The 16,342-nt window shown below is 41.8% G+C and overlaps 1 protein-coding gene across 3 annotated transcripts in view; it reads left to right on the forward strand.

The window, feature by feature from the left end:
• The window catches only part of ylpm1 (YLP motif containing 1), a 33,571-nt gene extending 17,298 nt beyond the window's left edge, over positions 1 to 16,273 (forward strand). For 2 of the 3 annotated variants that reach the window (XM_063222823.1, XM_063222825.1), the window contains exons 9-21: positions 1,445 to 1,625; positions 2,449 to 2,639; positions 3,059 to 3,216; positions 5,019 to 5,081; positions 5,332 to 5,451; positions 5,936 to 6,112; positions 6,307 to 6,390; positions 6,950 to 7,033; positions 7,513 to 7,596; positions 13,335 to 13,386; positions 14,304 to 14,428; positions 15,235 to 15,422; positions 15,768 to 16,273. In XM_063222823.1, the coding sequence (XP_063078893.1) occupies positions 1,445 to 1,625; positions 2,449 to 2,639; positions 3,059 to 3,216; positions 5,019 to 5,081; positions 5,332 to 5,451; positions 5,936 to 6,112; positions 6,307 to 6,390; positions 6,950 to 7,033; positions 7,513 to 7,596; positions 13,335 to 13,386; positions 14,304 to 14,428; positions 15,235 to 15,381 (1,466 nt within the window). In that variant the 3' untranslated portion in view covers positions 15,382 to 15,422; positions 15,768 to 16,273. Of the gene's footprint in view, positions 1 to 1,444; positions 1,626 to 2,448; positions 2,640 to 3,058; positions 3,217 to 5,018; positions 5,082 to 5,331; positions 5,452 to 5,935; positions 6,113 to 6,306; positions 6,391 to 6,949; positions 7,034 to 7,512; positions 7,603 to 13,334; positions 13,387 to 14,303; positions 14,429 to 15,234; positions 15,423 to 15,767 lie in introns of all 3 variants that reach the window. The other variant, XM_063222824.1, reaches the window with a different exon arrangement.
• The last annotated feature ends 69 nt before the right edge of the window (positions 16,274 to 16,342 follow it).

The raw sequence follows: 16,342 nt of genomic DNA on the forward strand, positions 1-16,342 counted from the left end.
GTTTCATGCCCAGTTGCGAAGTCAAGCCTGGGACCCAATGCGATGGCAGCATCGCAGTATCGAATCACTTTCACTTTTACCTCTGCTGAAAAATGGTGGTGGATCTCCAAGTAGGCTAGGCTACAGTCGAGGGTCAAATTAAACATTTCAGAGAACGATATGCTCACGAGGAGTCCCAGTAAAAGTGCATGCAGGGCTTTATCACTTTTTTCATCACCGGCCAAAATGGCTAGTGGGTGTATCTCACACGCCCATATAGAGTGTCGCACGGAACGTGTCAATTCCCTTGAGAGCGCAGGAACACAATTGCAATACAGTTCAAATTTCAGTAGCGTTGTTACCGTTACTGCACAACCATTACAGTCATCACATCGTTACCCACTTTGAGTAGGGAAATCCTCTTCGGGTTTGCTGATAAAACACAATGTTTTCAGTCGATAACTTGGCTAGATATGCCTATGCGCGCAGCACGTTGGCTGGCTGCTTTTTTTCTTTCAGTTTGTTCGAGCTCTCGGGTATGTGAAAGAGCGCGCGTACTCCCCGTGCATACAAGCAGCTGGCTCTTTTACACCAGCCAACTGGCCCAATGCTAGTAAAATTTAAGTTTTGCTGGTAGAAAACAACAATTTACTACCCACTTTGATCCATTAGGGAGTGTGTGTTTGGTATGAGGGCAGGTCCGTTAGATATTCTAAATGTCCGGTGTTCTGCAATGCAGCCGGCCACTTGTTCGGCCAGTAAGAATTCTTTTTTTTTTTTTTTTTTTTCACGGTTTATTTTAAGATTTTTCTTATTAAATTCAGCAGATGCAGTTGGAATACAATACAGTCTGGTTTAAAGAAGAAAAAATATATAAACAAAAATAGCATATGCCAGTAAGAATTCTAGCGTGAACACTGCTCCAGACGCAGCATTGACATGTTTGATTTAGCTAATCATATAACGGCTCTGGCTTGACAGCCTGGGACATTCTGAGATATGAACGTTCCAATTGGTTTTCGTCGAACCGCGTCACAGCTCATTACCATAAGATTAGCTGACTTTTAAAAGGTAAAATTCGCTTTGGTTGCTCAGTTCGCTTCGCTCCTGGCGAATTCGCTTTGGTAGTGCTGGTCGCATGCCCTCCATAGAGAAATAATGACTTCCGTCGCTTTGTTAGCTCCGTTCGCTCTTGGTCTGAACATGGCATAATGCACGCTGTGGTACCAGTGGAACGCTGTAATATGCTAGGGGAAAACATTTTTACTTCCGTAGTACTGCATCACTACACCTTCAGTAAAACATTATGGCTTAGTCCTTGCCATTAGGGTAAAGAGGCTTGATGGAGATTGTTGCCTTTATCACCTGCTTCTCAATACAAAATGAATTACTTGTAGAGCTTTCATAGCTTTAGTCGCTTTCAGAGTGTTTGTGCGGGTAAGTGTTGACGAGACTGCATCTTCAGATCCCATGGGGGCCAGAGACCCGTATGGCCGAGACCCCTATTTCGAGAGGCGGGCCGACCCCTACATGGAGCGGCGGGAATGGAGCCGAGAGCGAGAGAGAGACCCCTACAGGGAAAGGACATCCATGGAGCACGACAGAGAGCGATTTGAACGAGAACGCTCGTTCTCCAGAGAGGAGCGGTATGTATGTTTTGATTCGCCTGTGTGCAAATGTTTTTTTTTTTTTTTTTGCAGAACTGGTTCATTCAGGTGCAAAATGTATTTTCGTGCATATAGATCGGGCTCTAAATTAACATCAGCCGACCGGCCAAATGCTGGTGAAATTTCAGTTTGGCTGGCAGAAAAGACCAACTTACTAGCGACATTGACCCATTAGTGAGTGTGTGTTTGGATAGTAAGATGAATATCGACTAGGCATTTTGGCTGGTAGTGAGAGAGTTAATTTAGGGCCCTGCATATAGATATTGTCACATTTGAGTTGCCAAGAGAGGAGTTGTAATGGGAACGCAGCTTTTGTTTGCATCTAAAAGAAACCTTTTGTTAACATCATGCCAACCATTAAGTTTGTAAAAATCGGTCCAACTGCAAGTAAAAGTTCTAAGTCAGGATTTTACTACGTGTACCATCACCAGTTTTCAGCCTACGACACTTAACCTTAAGAAGGTTGAATGACCGAAACTATGTATTTAAAGTTCGTTGGAATGGTTTGTTGGACACCAAGGAAGATTTCTTTACTCTTGTATGGCAGCCAACAACACAGAAAGCACAGACGCTTTACTCATGAGTCTTTATGTTTTTATGTTTTTAAGTTATTTATTAGTCTGTCACAGCTGCTGTAATGTAATCCAATTTCTTGCTTCTCACACACACACACACACACACACACGCCTTTTAATTTATTTATCTTTTGAGAAGATAAAAAAATAATGAACCTATAATGAGATGTAATGAAAGAAGTCTTGAATCTTGAATGAGTGATAATAGTGTTTTATTGTATCGACAGGCCACCTGCGGGACCCCCTGGCAGGCCAGGCTTCAGGGAGCGCGATCGAGATTCCAGGGACAGAGAGGGACGCAGCGGGAGCGGGAGCCGCGACAGGGACCCCTACGGCCGAGCGGCCTACGAAAGACCAGCATATGAACGAGGCCCCGAGCGTTTCGAGCACGGACAACCAGGGGCCCCCAGCTATGGAGGTAAACTGCCACAACTGACCTCATTGACCACAGGGCTATGGAAACATTTGCATTGTTCTGATAATGCTCTGATGGCATCAGATTTGCTGATAGAAATGTCAATTTCTGGGAATTTAAATTGGCTGACATGGAAAAGATCCACCTATGAAAAGTGCAATTTTCCCAGTTGAATACTTTGAGATTTTGATGGTGGTGTTAAGAACTCGTGAAAAACGTAACATTTGTGAATGGGCACCATGTATTCTGGAAATGAAATACTACAGTGTACCTTTAAGTTGACTTTAAAAAGAAAATGCCAGCAAATGTGAAAATAACATAATGTAGAGGCATACTTTTTTCTCCTCACCTTTCCCAATGTTTATACTGTACTGTACTATTGATGATAAACTTGAACTTGAAATGGCTTTGATGCTAAACAGGTGATCGTCGAGGGTACCCTGACGACAGGGGGGCAGCAGGGGCGGCGTCCTCCATGGCCCCTGCTGGCACTGCCCCTTCTCGCGCTGAGAAGAAGCCCGAGACCAAGAACGTGGACGACCTCCTCAAGCTGCCCGGCAGAGCAAGCCGCCCAGACAGGGTGAGTAGCAGGGGCTATTTAATCATTTATATTACTATAAGATCATTTTGTAGACAGAAAATACGATATTATCCACCTCAATTTTGCACACAATGTCTCGGAAATTAAATTATTCATAGTCAACTTAAAAACACACAGTGTTCAGTAAGACTTGTATTAAAAGTAGGGGTGGGCAAACCTGAAAATATTTAATCGCATTAACTCATTGACTTTCTGTGATTAATCGTGATTAATCGCATAGCTCGCGAAACAAAAATAAATAATTTAGAAGCCACTTCAAAAGCACCATTTTATTTGAAAATTACAGATTACCAAATTACTGATTAGGCCTACACTGTAGCCTATCACAGCCGACCACAGAAAGAATTGGAATTTTATCCCCTTTATTAACAGACTATCTACATTGACATTTCTTAAGATGAAGTAGACCGATCATAATCATATTTTGCATAGTACTGTTACCTATGTATAGGCCTATATCTTTCAAAATGGAAATGTAGCCTATTTGCCAACATACAGACTAGGCTACCACCAGACTAAATTATAGAGTAGGGGCCTAGCCATAGGCCTATGCCTGTCCAATGTAGGCCTAATGAAACAAATTATTGCATACAATTATTAAACTAGGCTATTTAAGATTGAACTGAACTGAAATATTAGAAACTCAAATTAGGATACTCTACGTGGGCTTACAAGAAACAAAACACTACTCGCTTGAAATGAACAGGCAACAGGCAGACGTGTGTTTGTGGGAATGCCCCTCCTTCTCTCTGTGTCAAAGAGAGTGGAGTTACCGTACACTCTCCCTCTTTCTCTCTCACATCTGTTGCTGTTATTTAAGGTGTTTCAGCGACTAGAAACTAATGGACTGGCTGTTGGTAGCAATTAAGCTACAACTTTCAAAACAATAACGTTGACATGACAAACAATAACTTAAACGCTGAAGACGTGAGGTTGCCGATGTCGGGGCTCTGCGAAAACTGTTGATGCCGATATGAATGGTGAATATAACTTGATGCGCAGAAGTTGGAAGCAAGGAAGCGTCGGCGAAAATTGAATTCTTTTACTGCTGATTTTTCAACTGCCCTGAAGCCTGGTTTGTGCTCCGAAACCAACGTGCTGCGCGATGATGTAGACAGCCTCCGCAGTGAGCCAGCGCCTTCTATGCACGTGCAGTAGATGATGGATAGAAACCAAAACGTTGCCTGAGGAATTTAATATCTCGTGGTCGACTTTTTGATTGGGGCTTTACCAGACAGCTATGTAGCTTAGTTCGTGTGGCGTTATTGACAGATAACTGATACACAGCATAACAAGGTGTGTACAACGCTACTTCAGTATTTTTATAACCTTGCGAGCTTCAAAGGCGAGCCACATCCTGCTCGAGAGCTGCGCAATGAAGACTGTTGAACTTTATACAGAAAATGTCCATTCATAAGTTGATGTTCTAGGCTATGCCTTTTTGGTTGTGCCTACTTTTCTAGACCTGATGTCTTATTATCTGACAGCAGTCACTGGAAGCAGTAGCAGAGTGAAAGTGAAACGAACGAGAGTCATAAAAGGCTAAAAAAAAAATCTGCGTTAAGCGTTAACAAAATTGTCGGGCGATATGGATCTCAATAGTTAACGTACCGTTAACGCGTTAATGTTGCCCAGCCCTAATTAAAAGGCATTAAAGGTATTAAAAAGTATTCTATCTTTGAGTTTTTTTTCCAGTAGCACATTAAGCTGATGAAGCCTGTAAAGGACTTGTGTGATGGTTCCTGCTTTGGACGCTAACATTCTCCTTTTCTGTCCTGCAGATTGTCATCATCATGCGTGGGCTATCAGGAAGTGGCAAAACCCATGTGGCCAAACTGATCCGCGTGAGTCCTTGTTATTTGCGTTGGTCCTCAGTAATTCTTGTTATGGTGTGTGCGCGTGTGTGTGTGTGTGTGTGTGTGAGATCCGGATCCCATTGTCATGATGCTTGGGGAAATGGGGCGTATGACACACAAACACTGGCAAAGGCAATCGACCCAAAACATTTGTACTTGCCCTGATTTGAAACATAACCCAAAAAAGCTTGTAAACGGTGGGTATGTGTTTTGTCTTTGTTGTTGTTGTTGCGTGTAGGATAAGGAGGTGGACTGTGGCGGCGCTCCTCCGCGTGTGCTGAGCCTGGACGACTACTTCATGACTGAGGTGGAGAAGTCACAGAAGGACCCTGAGTCGGGGAAGAACATCAAGGTCAAGGTCCGTATAATGGCTCATGCTTTTGAAACTCTGTTGTGTCGGTTGACCAGAGTTATTTCTCCTGACAACCGTTGTAAATGCGCTCTATAGCAATAGTTGGGCATAATACAAATGTCTGAGAACTCTTATGTTTAGAGAACTTGGACTACACTTAACTGTTCAGAGTTTGTGTTTCAGAACTCCGATTTGTTTACCTGTTATATTGCACTTTCCCGAGACAGAGGTCGGCATTTTGCAGTGTCCCGACAGCAAAAGAACGAGCCATCATTCCCATGTGTCCACGCACGTCGACATGTTTTTTTTTTTCTTTGAAGTATTTTCTTGGGCTTTTATGCCCTCCTTTTGATGATGACTGGGAATGGTTGCATGTGAGAGATTGTTAGTAAATCCCACACCTTGCTCAGAAATGATCGTACACATGCGCGCATAACTCTGATTTGTCCCTAAGAACGCATGATAAACCAACCCCTTGGTCTCTGTGCAGGTGCTGGAGTATGAGTACGAGGCGGAGATGGAGGATACGTACCGCAACAGCATGCTCAAGACCTTCAAGAAGACGCTGGACGACGGCTTCTTCCCCTTCCTCATCATTGACGCCATCAACGACAAGGTCAAATACTTCGACCAGTTCTGGAGCGCTGCCAAGACCAAGGGCTTTGAGGTGGGTTGTTGTGTGTGTGTGTGTGTGTGTGTGTGCGTGTGCGTGTGCGTGTGCGCGTGCGTGCGTGCGCGCGCGTGCTCTTCTGGACCTTTTGACAGACCTGCCAACTTGCGCCCCTTTTGCATAGCGAACACACATTTTAAACCTATTGTATGAACGTACAAGGTTGTGTTCTGAAATGCCTTTCTGTTTAGGTCTATATAGCAGAAATAACAGCGGATAACCAGACCTGTGCAAAGAGAAACACCCACGGAAGAAAGACGAAGGACATCACCAAGGTGAGTTTTGAATGATCATCAATTTTGTTCCCTACCTTTATCTTGCAACGAGGTCATTGTTACAGTCTTCTTGTCACAAACGGGGGGAAAAAACATGTGCTACATTTAAGGAAAAGTCCACCTCATTTCAAGAAATTACTCATATGTAGTTAAACCCTGGTAAAATATCAGAATGCTTTTGATTTTTTTTCTGTTCGCGTTGCCTAGTTTATTATATAGCCATTAAGCGTAGCAAGGGATCTATGGTGCCAAATTAAACATCATCAAATGTACTTATAAACCGCTTTAGAATGGATGTAAAATTCACCTGATATTTATTTCCGTCCAGTGATCACTTGTGGCTTGATGCTAATGGTACCATTTACTTCCAGTATTATGCTAAGCTATGCTAATAATTCTGATAAATTGGTAAGGAAATATAGTACGGAACACACCGAGAAGGAAAATTATACACACATTCATGTGTAATACCTGGGAATTCTGCAAATATGAGAATCAAAAAGGGTGGCGTGTTCCTTTTAAAAATGCCAACCTGTGTGTGATCTTCCCTCCTGTTTAGATGGCAGGTTCGTGGGAGCCAACACCGCGTCACATGGTGCGTCTGGACATTCGCTCTCTCCTGCAGGATGCAGCCATTGAAGAGGTACATGTGTGTTTATTATTGTGCTGTAATGAGGAATAAATGTCTTAGACACATACTTTGTAGAGACTCTTTATAACTTATTTTTGGCTCATGCTATTTTGCTGGCAAAATTGACTCCTGCCTTCTTGATGGCAAACGTTTTGAGCATGATGTGAACTGAATGGTACTCAGCCTTTTATTAGAGGCATGAGGATGTTCTCAAAATGGCCACTTTCATTTCATTCTCCTTTCCAAGATCTTGTCCATTTTAATGTGGGCATGGCAAATCGCAGGCAAGTTCTGTGGAATGAAAACCCAGTCTATGCTGACAGCAGCGAAACAAAACCTCCACAGAGGAGGGCAGAGGCATTGATTTTTCAGACTTTGGTACCAGTTATTTCAAAGTTAGAGATCATCTTTGTTCACCTAAAACATATTTGAGAGGTTTCTGACATTTTCTGTGAATATTGTTATTTATTTATTTTTTCTGCCAATTTAAGGTGGAAATGGAGGACTTTGACCCCAATGCAGAGGAACCAAAGCCGGAGGGGAAGAAGAGGAGGGAGCATGAGGAGGGAGACCGGGTAGGGGTTCGTCACATCTCCATCATTTCTCCTTTTAGATTCACTTAGCTTGTGTGCGTGTGTCTGTGTATGTACGTGAGCGTGTGTGTGCGTACTTGTGTTTATGCCTGGCTGTGTGTGTGCGCGCATGCATGTACACGTATGTGTGTGTGTGTCTCACTGCATTTTGTGTGTATTCCATTGCATTTTTTGTCCAGGTCTTTACCCCACTGCAGGCACTACAGCTAGGACTGCTTTATTGACTGTCCTTTTCCCAAACTGAAAAATGATATAGTGCTAAAATGCTTGAAACAACACCCAGTAGTGTTGTGCAACCTTAAATTAATAATTCCAAAAGCATTGAAGTGGTTCATCAACTGTAGCAGGGTGGGTAGCTTTTTTAAATGAGCTATACCGCCTTCAAGGTGTTTTAATTGCGCAATTAATTTCGGAAGAGCAACAAATCTTGTAATCAAACCAGATCTAATGTTTTTCGGTCTGACCACAACTGCAAAACAAACTGTGTTTTTATGCGAACAAGCAAAGTTCAGAAAAGCTATCAAAATCATTACTCAAGTGCACTTTAAGGAGTTTAAGGTATTTGTGAAACAGCATTTATGAATGGAAACTCCTGAACTTACTGTTGTACTCACAGTGCATATAGTAAGTGTGTTTGAAAGACTGGAACAAAATGATAATTCCAGGTGGTAATTTGGTCATGTAGGCTCAAACCCTGCACTGTACATGTAACCGATTTGTCTCCTGATGTGATGCTGTTCTCCTTTAACCAACATGTCAAGTATTACTGTAAATGAGAAGAAAAAAAAAACAGTTTTGATTTCTTATGCAAAATCACAGGTATGAGGAATCATCTGCCCTATCTGCAGGACATTATTTCTTTCTCCTGCAGATAATTGATGGTTGATTGCTCTGACCTTTTATGTACAAGGAATCCGCTTGACCAGCACAACTTAATATTACCCCGTGTGGCAGGTTGATGTGTTACCACAGCTGTGCCTGTCAAGTAGTGGAGTGTTGGTCTGAATGATCACCTTTTTATGCCCTACTTTGTGTGTACCTACCATACCACAGACATGGGCATAATAAAATGTTTGTACTGAAATGACCGTTAGCATCAAACAAAAACTGCAACATTTCTGTTGCTCAATGACCTACTGACTGTGACTGACTGGCATGATTCTCAGTCTTCTTACAGTTCTAACTTCAGAGTGATTCAAAGGGCCTTGGTATAAACTTCATGATGTTTGATGTAAATGCTGGTATAACATGCCGTAATTTCTGGACTGCTAGTGCATAAAAAAAATGCATAATGAAGTAGAAGTTTGAAAGGAGTCTCATCGGAATGTTTAAGTGCACCATTGATAGCAGCATGTTGTTGAAGCACCTATTTGTGATCTTTTTCGACTTCTTTGGACTTTTAAACACTCTGAAGGAAGGAGCGTGTGAGCAGATGCTGGCACAATGCGAGAGCCTCTCGCAACTGCCAGTGTGAAAATGACAAAGATGTGAAAAAGTTGAGTCACAGGGCCAGCCAGACCTTGACAAAAAAAAGAAAAAAGTGCAACCTATAGTCTGAAAATATGGGTAATCCAAGAATATAGCCTGGCGTGTCTGGTGATGACGTGTGAAAACTAAAGGCCGATATGGATGGGTCTGTTTACAATGACCAAAAGTGAAGGCCATGTGCTGGAAAGACCACCATGCTAGAATGTCTGTTGAAGCACAACTTTTTCTGTGAGTTGTGACTTTGCATCGCAACAATTGTTACGGAAGTGATAATGTTTCTGCAGATTAAGCAGTCTTATCACTTGATATCAGGCCTGCACAGACATGGGGGACCTGTTTCGAAACTTTGAAATTGAGATGTTCAGGAAAGCAACTGCAACAAAGATTATTCATATTTCTCCATGTTGGCAACTTCTGTTAGCATTCATCTTTAGGCCAGAGAGTGTGAATTTTTCAAAGTTGTACCTTGCCAGATGGGTAGGCCCAGACTAGATGAACTATAACTGGACAAAATTAGGTACAATTGGTCTAATAATGAAGGACAATAAAGCACTCTGAAGACTATGGTATATAAGTGTTTGTAGGGCATATTTTGACGTCATCTACCTAAACCTTTGGTATTCTTCAGTTAATAATTAGTTGATAAGTTCACATACTTCAGGAATATTCTTGTGATTAAGGCAAAAAAAATATTGATTTTGTATGCATTTTCACCAGGGTACAAAGTAGACAAATGTTCATTCAATAACATCTTATTTGGGCTACAGGCTAGACTGTATTCCAACTATAATTCTGACTGGATAGGATAAGATGGTGTGTGGCAGATTGCATATTGTCTCAGAGAGTAAGAAAAGGACAGCGTAGTAAGGAAGCTAGTGCTATGATGTTGAAAGCCTACTTAGTGCAATGCAAAGGTTCATATTGTATTCAATCCAGTTGTATTTATTACGGCATTTTCCCTCTAGATGTGCTTTTATCAGCATGGTGTGTGGTGCTTTTCGTCAAGCCTTGTAAAATACAGTGTTTTTAATTTGCAGTTATACACCTTCAGATGCTATACATTATGTGCGCACAGACACGCACAGACACGCACGCACGCACGCACACACACAGACACGCACACACACACACACAGACACGCACGCACGCACAGACACGCACGCACGCACGCACACACACAGACGCGCACACACACACACACGCACACACACAGACACGCACACACACAGACACGCACACACAGTGCTATCTTCAAGAATACCTTCATTGACTCCCAGTACCTTCATTGACTCCCATTATAATCTAGTTTAAGAATGCAAAGTTGTACTGAAGCCAAAGCCAGCCGTGACAAGTCAATAAAGAAAGGTTTTTGCACTTTTTGTATTGTCTTTACCAAAAATATGACTAATAGCTGTGAAGACCATCTCAATGTCCTCCGAAGTTGAAATAGCTCAGTTGTAGGCAACTGGACCTCTCTATGAAGCTTGAAACATCAGGCTCCAAAACGTCACGTTCAAAATAGAAAGCCAGTTGCCTACAATTAAATTTTTCACCAAGATTAGGAATGAAGATGGAGGAATGAGAAACTTCAAAAATATGTTAAAAAAGGGGCACCTTTTTCCTCATTTCCCTTTTTTAGTGAGGACGTGGAGCTCCAGTGCACGTACACACACACACACACACACACACACACACACACACACACACACACACACACACACACACACACACACACACACACACACACACACACACACTTTTAATAGAATAGTAGAGAATTGCTGGACCCGTTGTAAACCTGAAGGTTTTAGGTAAATGTTTGAGGTAATTGTGTATCTCTTAAAACTACAGTATTTCAAACTTTGCTTACTTTCCTTCTTGTCATGATGTAATGAATTAGAGACAAGTTTGCCAATGGCACATAATTTCACTGCCTGTTAATTTGATTATCTTTAAAGGTGCACTGTGAAGGATGGTGACCAGAGTAGGTATTGCAACTATGCTGCTCACTGAAACTGTGCTGTCCACCGCCAAATTTGATCTTTTCATGACTATTAGCAAAATAATAAACTAACATTCACCACTATGACCAAAGTACAGTAAGTTTTGTAGTTACAAATGCCTATTTCTGGAAATTCAAAATGGCGGACAATGGAAAAGATCCCCCTTTTGTGTGTATGTATGAAAAGTGCAATTTTCCCAGTCATAATGAATACTTGGAATTTGATGGTGGTGGTAAGTATTCATGAAAAAGCCAAGGTAGCATTTGTGAATGGGCAGTATGAATTCTGGAAATAAACAACTAAAATTATTACACAGTGCACCTGTAAAGCGATAGATCGTGTGTTAGGGACTATCAATTTTAAAGGGGGGGAACGTTCTTACAACCAACATTAGCATAGCATGCTTCTCATGAATGATCTAATCAGTATTGGACACCGGTATGAATTCAACCACTGTTACAGCCCTGTAAGTAGCTACAAGTGCAAACTGTAAGTGCAAACTGGAAAAAATACTCATAGATCCTTGTACTTGAATATTTTGCCTCCTTTTGGATTTTACCCCATGGTCAGGTGCTAGACCAACTCACCAGGCCAAAAAAAATCTGCCGATAGGCAGGTTTGTCGCATTTACCAGTCTTAACAGGACTAGTTTACCGTATGTGCAGTATTGACTGGAGGATGATGGCTGCTCCATGCGAGGGATATAGGAAAATAACATGCATGTTTATGTGCATCTAGAGCCAGGGATGGGTGATTAGATCAGATGTGATCAGTCCCCTTGTGATTTCAGTTTGGTTTAACCAAATTTAAAAAGGCCGACAATTGCAGAGGGACATTGCATGTCAGCTCAACCCGGCCTCATCCCTTGTGCTGTTTTCCACCCGTTTCTGTACATATAAATACACCTGACAGTTAGCAGACAGACGTATGACCCAGGGCAAAATGTTCTGTCTGCACAGGACACCTTATGTTGTATAAAATATGCAGCTCTTCAATCAGAGACTGTGATTTCTGCAACAGTGCAGAATAGTTGCATAGTTGCAGCATAGTTGCCTTGGTTAACATGGCAGAGACTGCGATGTCGAAATATACAGGACATTCATCATGGATGTGTTGCTGTTATTTGTATTTTGTTTGAACTAAAACAGAATTTGTATTATTGTCAGCATAAATAGTGCTGGTTATTAGGTATTGGCTAAAAACTCCACATGAAGGCTCTCAACTTAAAACCTGGCACTCTGATTGATCTATGACCTAAATGCTTAATTTATTTTCAGTATGTCGCTGCAACTTCCAAACTACTGCACTAAATGTCAAACTCCATCTGGTATAATGTATAAATAAGTCTATACTTTTAAGAAGTGCTTCCGTTTTTGTACAGCTATAGTCCCACCATGTGGGACATTGAGTAATTTGACAGTTTCGATTACTCATTGTCCCTTAAACTTTGCTGGAATACAGTTAAAAGGACATTTTTTTAATTGATGAGTGAGCATGAAGTGCTCTGAACAAAGTTGACATCCTTGTTGGCATAGATATTATTCCTATTGTCCTATCCGCATCACACCTCACAGATGGTGTATTTGGCATACAGCAAACTGATCTGGTTTGTTTCATGCCACTACTTCCTACAGACTCAAAACTTTCTAGTCTAGTCGTAAACTTTCAATGTTTTTGGTATGCAATTCTTAGAATTCATCCATGATTTAGAGAATTGTGTATGTGTCCTTCTCATCTCGACTAACTCGTCAGAAGTTGTCATGATGGTGTTTTGTCATTTGAAGCAAGAAGGAAACGTGCAACTGACCATTGTTACTAACATTTGTTTTTCAGAAAGGAAAATGGCGTGGCGAAAAATCCCTTTCTGTTTTGATGAATTATTTATAGAACTGACCTAACTGAATTATCTTATCAATTATCTGTTTAAGCGAGTGGTATGTCATTTACATATTGTTCTGTGTGAGATTACAATGTGGAGACCCGTTGGTCGTCTATGTTGGTTGCATGCTATAGTGAGATTGACCTTGTTTTCACTGTGGCCATTTCGGATGGCTATGACTAACTAAGTTTTATCTTTTTTCAAGCATCTTCTAGAAGTCTGTCCGATCTCTCCACATCCTACCCCTACCCCCCTCCATTTTTTTGTTATGTTTCTGTTGTCCCATCTCCCCTCACCTGCTCTTTTTGTCCATGGAAGAATAACCATTGGAGTCTCTCTCTGTAATATAGGGGTACATTCCAAAAAGTAAATGGGAGATGGACACGTCTGAAGCTAAACTCGGTAGGTATTCACCATGCCAGTGTCTGTTTGAATGTGTAGACATGCCCTTGTTAGCGCGCGCTCGCTCTCTCTCTCTCTCTCTCTCTCTCTCTCTCTCTCTCTCTCTCTCTCTCTCTCTCTCTCTCTCTCTCTCTCTCTCTCTCTCTCTCTCTCTCTCTCCTTCATGTGTTTGCCTCTCCTCATACCTACTCCTTATATAACTGAAGATTGCTGTATTGAAGTAACATGCCACTATTTTTTGGGAAATATTTAGGTTTTTTTCCTAACTCCATATGGGTTAGCTGAGTAGTTATATGTTCCTGTAAAGACACTTTGGCATACTCCACCCTTGTGTTTTGGCATTGTCAGCCATAATGTCTCTTGGCTGAACCTGCAACTTAGTACGTTTGTTGCAGAGACGGAATGTAATGAAATACTGAGGTTGTTGCTGATACACAATAATATAGCATAGTTTAACACTACACGTTCTGGCTGTGTCACCACTGCCTTCAGTAGAGTAAATGACTATCCTGTATTTGTGTAGAAATAGTTTTATTACTATGTCCTGACCGTTGCACTTAAGATGTTTTTTTAGTGTTTTTTATTTATTTACTTTTTTCCTTCAGTTTTTCCTGCCAAGTAATGCTAAAAGATGGTGTTTGTCAATGAGCCCCATCCTATCATGTTCATGTTAATAATGATGCACCACTTAACAGTTAACGTATGTGACAAGTTAGCCAACGTACGTGACAAGTTAGCCCACGTACAGTGAGTCGTATAAGACCAGGGAAATGTACTCTTAGGGTCAGTTGGGCTACTGTTACACTGAGGGGCTGAGCCCTTCCGTGTTGCTAGGGCAACAAAGGACAGTAAGTCGCTTTCCTGGAGGCTGGTACACAGTGGGGCAGGCGATGACGTTGGCAGCGCTCTCTTTCCAGACAAGCTGGATGGGCTGATGGTCGGCAGCAAGCGAAGGCGCGAGTCGGACCTAGCGGGCCTGGAGGACTTCCTCCAGCTGCCGGATGACTACGCCACACGGATGTCAGAGCCGGGAAAGAAGAGGGTAAATAGACACAAAGATGGCTTTCTGCCTGGTTGATTTTATTTTTTATTTTTTTGTTTTTCTTTCTTTCTATTGTTCACCTTTCTGTAGTGTAGTTTTTATAGTTTCTCCTCGAGTCATTCAGGCCGACTGAGAACCGTGCCGGCCCCCGTTCCTGCACCTAATCACGAATCAGCGAACCAGAAAACTTGCTTTTTGTTTGCGAACCATGATGACAACGTGAGGTCAGCAGGTTCATCCGGATAACACAGTCAGGTGTTGAAAAGTTTAGAGCCCGGCAAGAATGTTGGTGGTTCGTAGCTTAGGTAAGCACTTAAGTGCCAAACACAACTGGTGCGGGCACCGGCACTATTCTGGTCGGCCTGAAAATCGTTGATTCCTCCACACAGATTTTCGTCCAAAACATGTTTTGTTGCTGTAATTTAACAAATGCTCATATGCTGTTCTCCATAGTAAATACAATTTCCATGTGTGTTTTGGAAGCATTGTTCATGGCATCCATTTGCAGTACTGCTGCATCTGAAAACCACCTGATAGCAGAGCTAAAACGTGAGATGCGATCTTGATAGTAAAACTAACACTTCAGATCAACACGGATCACTTACATTTTAATACAGGCACCTGTATTAAAATGGTGGCTTACATCTATGTTGATTGAAGTTGCTTTTATTATCAAGAGTTGGACATCAATGTAGCAGATGTAACTTACACCGAAGTAGCAAGGATCTATTCCTTTTTTTGTTTTTAAATACTTCCAAATACTGTTTTCCTGTCGTCACGCCTCTGGTTTGCTTTTCGGTTCCTAGGTGCGGTGGGCAGACCTGGAAGAAAAGAAGGACGCTGAACGAAAGCGTGCCATCGGCTTCGTGGTGGGCCAAACAGACTGGGAGAAAATCACAGATGAAAGCGGCCAGTTGGCCCAGCGAGCTCTGAACCGCACAAAGTATTTCTGAGAAGATGCGTTTTGTAGTCTTGCACACATTTTTTCAAACAGGTAATTATGTTCATACTGTTACAGTTGGAGACTGATTCGTGTAAAGATGCCATCAGAGGTGTTCAAAACCTAGTTCAGACGCAGAAGCCCCACCACAGTTTCCTGCCAACACCTGTGACTTTGCTGACTTATTGATCTACCTATCTTGAGAGCTCGTTATGATCAGCTATTTCAGAGCTGTTTGGATCAAATATGTGGCAGGGTTTTTACTTTCTGAATCCGGCGTTTACACGCCTAAGTTGTGGAAAGCACTAGAATTGTTGTAGAAATGTTGAGATGTTTTTGTATGGCCTCGATGAGCCTGGTCACTTTGATTCAGTGGTTCTTGTTTTTGCTCTCCTCCAGATAGCCAGACCGTGAAGGAGCAACTTCCTGTTCCTTTGATGGAATGACGAATACCCACCCCCCTCCATCCCATCCCACCTCCATCTAGTTACTGTTATTTAATTCACTGCTGCGCAGAGAGAACAGAGCGCCGAGTAACAGGATCCACTGGGGCAGTGCGACAAGAAGACGCGTTGGTGGTGTTCTGGTATTAACTCAAGAATGTCCACATTTTAATCTCCCGGACTAGGATTCGCGCCTAAGTCTCCATGCTGCGTTGGCATTTTTATACTTTGTTTGTATTTCCCAGTTGAATTTCTGCTTTTACTCATTAGTCCATTAGGTATTGGTCAAATTAAACCATTCAAAGACTAATGTGAAATGAAAGACTGTGATTTCTGTTCTGTTTCTCTCCATTTTTTTTGCCTTTAAAAAATGAAATTTGTTGTTTTTGTTTAAAAGTGTTTTGCTTCAGTGTGTTGACTGTAACACATGTGGACATATATTAAATATGACTTCTAAATGTGTCTTGTGTGCAACATTTTTTTAGTCATTAATTTTGTCTCATTGACTGATTAATATCTTGCTGACTGATG

This window comes from Engraulis encrasicolus, chromosome 18, assembly GCF_034702125.1.
Source record: "Engraulis encrasicolus isolate BLACKSEA-1 chromosome 18, IST_EnEncr_1.0, whole genome shotgun sequence".
In the NCBI taxonomy this organism is placed as follows: domain Eukaryota; kingdom Metazoa; phylum Chordata; class Actinopteri; order Clupeiformes; family Engraulidae; genus Engraulis; species Engraulis encrasicolus.